The 5,240-nt window shown below is 37.4% G+C and overlaps 1 protein-coding gene across 1 annotated transcript; it reads right to left on the bottom strand.

The window, feature by feature from the left end:
* Nucleotides 1-460: 460 nt before the first annotated feature.
* On the bottom strand, nucleotides 461-4,698 carry LOC135528142 (succinate dehydrogenase [ubiquinone] iron-sulfur subunit, mitochondrial-like). The gene is made up of 8 exons (XM_064957006.1): nucleotides 4,544-4,698; nucleotides 3,287-3,420; nucleotides 3,069-3,154; nucleotides 2,733-2,869; nucleotides 2,442-2,558; nucleotides 1,580-1,681; nucleotides 1,210-1,332; nucleotides 461-987 (listed from the first exon to the last, which is right to left on the bottom strand). Exons 1-8 carry the CDS (start codon nucleotides 4,607-4,609, stop codon nucleotides 883-885), a joined length of 870 nt encoding a protein of 289 aa, XP_064813078.1. The 5' UTR covers nucleotides 4,610-4,698; the 3' UTR covers nucleotides 461-882.
* Nucleotides 4,699-5,240: the final 542 nt, after the last annotated feature.

Here is a 5,240-nt window from a genome sequence, read left to right as displayed (position 1 = left end):
ACCCAAAAACTATTCTAACAGCCATGAACCAGATAAAGTATCAATCCTTTTAAAAATCAACTAAACCATTTCAGTTTCGTTCATGAAACCTATCAATGTGTTACAATGGTAAATTAAGACATCTCCAAAGCCTGTTTTAATTCTACTTCCTTTATTGATTGAGCATTTAAATAACATTTAACTGGTTTTCCTTAAAATATTATGTATATACATACAGTATATCCAATGAACAAACATCAAATTGTGGTCCAGAGCTCATCATCCCATAATGTGGTTATAAGGCTGCACAACATGGGTAGGCAACTAGAATCAGCTGTTGGCTGATTTTTGTAGGAGTGGATAGTCGGGGGTGCCGGAAAATAATTAAAAATTATTTATACACTGCAAATTGACCACAACGAAGCCCCAAAAGAGATTGTATTTGAAATAGCAATAATTTCAGACCCTGATTACATTGAGACACGATCACATCTTTTTTTTATTAATGGGAATACTTGAATATATTTCCTAAACTAAACACATTTTTTGCTGAATTTCTGGTGATTTTAGTATTTTTTTTCTACAAAAACTAAAATCCCCCCAAAATCTTAAATACTTGTAGGCCAGTACCTGGTGCCAACGTCTGCTGTACAATCTACACACACACTGAGTAATAAGCTCTATCACCACATCAAACATGACTTTTGTATGTATTTTTAGAAGAAGAAAAAAACATTTCTAGAAGGAGGAACAGTTATTCCACTCTCACATATATAAAATCAGCAGTATCTTCTAGGCTACCTGTATCTTTTTTCATGTGCAAAGCCTAATGAAAGGGACAGACACTGTTGAAAGGCTAATGTTTAATCGAAAGTTCAGCATTAGAGTCATTACTCGTGGATTTCAAGTCCGGTGGTTATCCACAATGTTCACAGGGTTAATGACTTTCTCTTTATATGTTGCCATCATTTTCTTGATCTCAGCAATAGCCTTTCCTGGGTTGAGTCCCTGTGGAATTAATAGAAAATAAAAGGTAAATAAAGATGGAAAGATGAGTAACATGACAAAGGGATCGGAAATAACTACCTTTACGCTGCATGAGTTGTATAAATGGTCTGAAGTCCACTGTGCTGAACTCTACACTAATCTTATTACTGTATTTAGAAATTGTGGTTTGGTTTTGCAAATGAAGGCTAAACCAGATGCAGTCTATTCAGATGTTGAGTGTACCTTGGGGCATGTCTTAGTGCAGTTCATGATTGTGTGACAGCGGTAGAGAGAGAAGGGGTCCTGGAGCTTCGACAGTCGTTCCTCCGTGAACTCATCACGTGAATCAATCATCCAACGATAGGCCTGTTGAGGAAGGAAACACATTAAATCAGATTAATTTACTTCATACAGCAATATCATAAAATGCTAATCTCTGGGATGGAGATGCCAGACAAACTCATTAGGTGAATCAATCATCCACTTATATGCCTGTTGAAAATGCATTCACACGTCAGCTTTACTTTGTTTTCAGACAGACATCGGTTCTCCCTGTCAAAAAAGTAAAAGCATAAAAAAAGATTCATATATTGACTAAAAACCCAATACATACCTGCATGAGGACAGCAGGGCCCAGATACTTATCTCCATTCCACCAGTAACTAGGGCAGCTGGTGCTACAGCAGGCACAGAGAATGCACTCATACAGACCGTCCTGGGAGAGGAGGACAATTAGAGATCAGATTTATTTTGTCATGAAAACTCCTTGCACTCTAACAATATAACATATGTTCAAATATACAAAGTGGTAAGTTGAAATGCCAGAAAGGTGTGGCAAAGTGTGGTTCACGTGTATAAAATTATTTCCTTCTCAAGGGCGAGACAAGCATCTGCTATCTGAGCAGCTAACCGATCACTGCAGCTGTACATAGTCTATCGGTAAATAGCCCACCCAATTTTACCTACCTCATCCCCATACTGTTTATATTTATTTACATTTCTGCTCTTTTGCACACCAATATCTCTACCTGTACATGACCATCTGTTAATCTGCAAAATTGTAATTATTTGCCTACCTCTTCATGCCTTTTGCACACAATGTATATAGACTCTCTTTTTTTCTACTGTGTTATTGACCTGTTAATTGTTTACTCCATGTGCAACTCTGTGTTGTTGTCTGTTCACACTGCTATGCTTTATCTTGGCCAGGTCGCAGTTGTAAATGAGAACTTGTTCTCAACTAGCCTACCTGGTTAAATAAAGGTGAAATAAAAAGGTTTCAATGCAACAAATTAAATTGGTTCAACTGCCTAGATTAATTCAACCCTACAAAATAGTACATTGTCCCTTTCTGATAGCTTAATCAAATGGGTATATGTACTTGTGTTTCAGACTAGACATGGAAATTGCATATGATGCATTGATAGTATAGCTACTGAAATCTGCTGCCAATGGCCAGGGGATGAAATATGTACCAGCTTTTGCCTGTCTTCCACAGTCTGGTGGTACTGCTCCTTGCCCTCCTGAGACTCATCTTTCTTCTTCAGGAAGGGCTCGATGGACTTGTACTGGGCATAGAAATTACTCATGTCCTGTAGAGGCACACACAATACATGTACACTCTTAGTCAACAAAATATAGGCTACCACATGGTGACTAAACATTGCATTGTTTTATTCAGTGTTTGTCTTTTAGATTTGTTGCTTTTTTAATGCAGCTATAATAATCAGTATTCATTTACTTCTAAATGTAACCATAATACTCACCGGCACCAGATCTTTGACAACGTACATGTGTGGGAGTGGGTAAATTTTGATCGGTTTGCTGGTATTGATGTCTATTTTGTTTAAGCAGGCCAGTGTGTTGCCTCCGTTGATGTTCATGGCACATGAGCCGCAGATACCTAAAGCAAGATGCATGTATATCACACCACTGAAAAGGACAACTCCACACCAAGGCTCATTTCATATTTCATGATGCTCGATCATTGTAGAATAGGATACATTATATCTATAGGTCTATATTTTATGATTTCTACTTTCTACCTATAATGATGACACCCACTTTTCTCTCCACTCTGCAAATTGTTCTTCATGCCTTACCCTCTCTGCAGGAGCGTCTGAATGTGAGCGTGGGGTCCATCTCATTCTTGATTTTAATGAGGGCATCCAAAACCATGGGGCCACAGCTGTAATAGTAGGGAGAAGGATTTGTTAACAATGCAGATATTAATCAATGAGAGCAATTCCATTAATGCAGACTATACGCTGACATTGATAGGTTTTAAACAACTGAAGACCCTTTCTGTCGTTGTACTTACTTGTTGAGATCAATTTCATATGTCTGCATGCGTGGCTTATCCCCCATTGTGTCTGGGTCCCAGCGGTAGATCTGGAACTTCTTGATCCTGGGCTCAGATGCCGGGGCGGCTGCGGTCTGTGCATAGCGCACCATCTGGAGACGAGACATAGACAACATGTATCAATGTAGAAGGAATTACATTTTAAATTAGGCTAACATTATTGTTTTTGGTGTTAAATGCTGGTTTTAGTATAAGTATATATTCACTATTTACATTTTTTATTATATTTTTTAATCTTATCTTTAACTCTCCATTGTTGGAAAAGCTCCTGTAAGCATTTCACTTTTAGTCTACAGCTGTTGTCTAAGAAGCATCTGAAAAATAAAATTTGATTTGAATTTGATTCATACAGCTGTTTGTGGGCTTTGCTTTGATATCAATGGATAGGCAAGACATGGGGTGAGTGAAAGTATACTACACCAGATTTACACAATGATATACTGTAATCAACTGAAATTAAAATTAAAAAATATCTACCCTACCGTATGTCAAAATGACACAGAGTTGTATATTCATATGGGGGTTTTACACTAAAGGAAAATATCTACTTTCATAACAAGGTAGACATTTCCCTCTCGCGGTAGGACATATGTACTGCTCTGAGTTGTTATATCACCCTCCATTTCAAGTTTCATAACTAACATTTTGACCACAATACATTCGATAAGGATAAATAAACCTTAAATTAAGAGTAACGCCGTTCTTGAAAATAAAAACTAAATTATGAAAGAAAACAATTTAACGATTATATAAAAAAAATCTCTAATCTGAAACACAATTTGCGCAACAGTCGTTCACAAAAGATGCATAGACCTATAAACCTAACTGAAACATGCTCTATTTCAAAGTCGATTAGGCAAATAACATTTCGTAACTGAATATATTATTATTTACTTTAGCAAAGTTACTCAAATTAAAGAATAGCTTCTCTTTGATTTTTCTACTGTGCTTTACTCTGATGTAAGGTAAACCTCCAATTGACAACAGTTTGTGAGTTCTTTTTAGAGGAACTGTCAAGTAAACCATATGAACAACAGCATACTATTTGAAGCCATGCCATAAACCAAACATGGACCTATTGACAGATAGTAAAAACACGTTGCATGGCCAGGCAGGCAGGTGGTCTACGACTAGCCTATTGATAGGGGTGTACCTATCCCAGTCATAGGTCTTTTCTTTCCATTCCCCAACTTCATTATTTTCTCCTTTACTTACCACCATCGCCCCATTGTTCCGTAATGCCACGGCGTTTCGGGCTAAAGAGGTGCACACGACCGACATGCTTATATTTTCAGGTTGAATATTCTAACCGATACAGCGCGGTGCCTGTTCCAGTTTATGTATCTTGTCGCTGTCCCGCCCCAAGCATGACGTCAGTTTATGTCACGACTCAGGAGTAGCCTACTTACTGAAAGCTATGTGTGCACTGCAGGCTATTATGTCAGACTCTTTGCTTAGACGAGGTGTCGGTTATATACAGTGAGCTCCAAAAGTATTGGGACAGTAAACACATTTTGTTGTTGTTGATTTGGCTCTGTACTCAAGCACATTCCATTTGAAATTATACAATATTAAAGTGCAGACTGTCAGCTTTAATATGAGGGTATTTTCATCCATATCGGATGAACCATAAAAATAAAATTAAAAAAACTCAGGGACACAACTTTCACTGGGGACATTCTGAAATGGCATGTCTTGGGGGTATGATATTTGTGCATCTGTAACTTGCTATAATTTCTAAACTGTTCAAATTAAAAAGATGACAGTCTGCACTTTAACCTCATAGTCATTGTATAATTTCAAGTCCAAAGTGCTGGAGAACAGTGCCAAAACAACAAAAATGTGTCTGTCCTAATACCTTGAACTCACTGTAGAAGATTATTATTGTCAGATATAATATATATGTATTGCT

Source organism: Oncorhynchus masou, chromosome 33 (genome assembly GCF_036934945.1).
Source record: "Oncorhynchus masou masou isolate Uvic2021 chromosome 33, UVic_Omas_1.1, whole genome shotgun sequence".
NCBI classification, from domain to species: Eukaryota; Metazoa; Chordata; class Actinopteri; order Salmoniformes; family Salmonidae; genus Oncorhynchus; species Oncorhynchus masou.
This window is presented reverse-complemented; position numbering and strand designations above follow the sequence as displayed.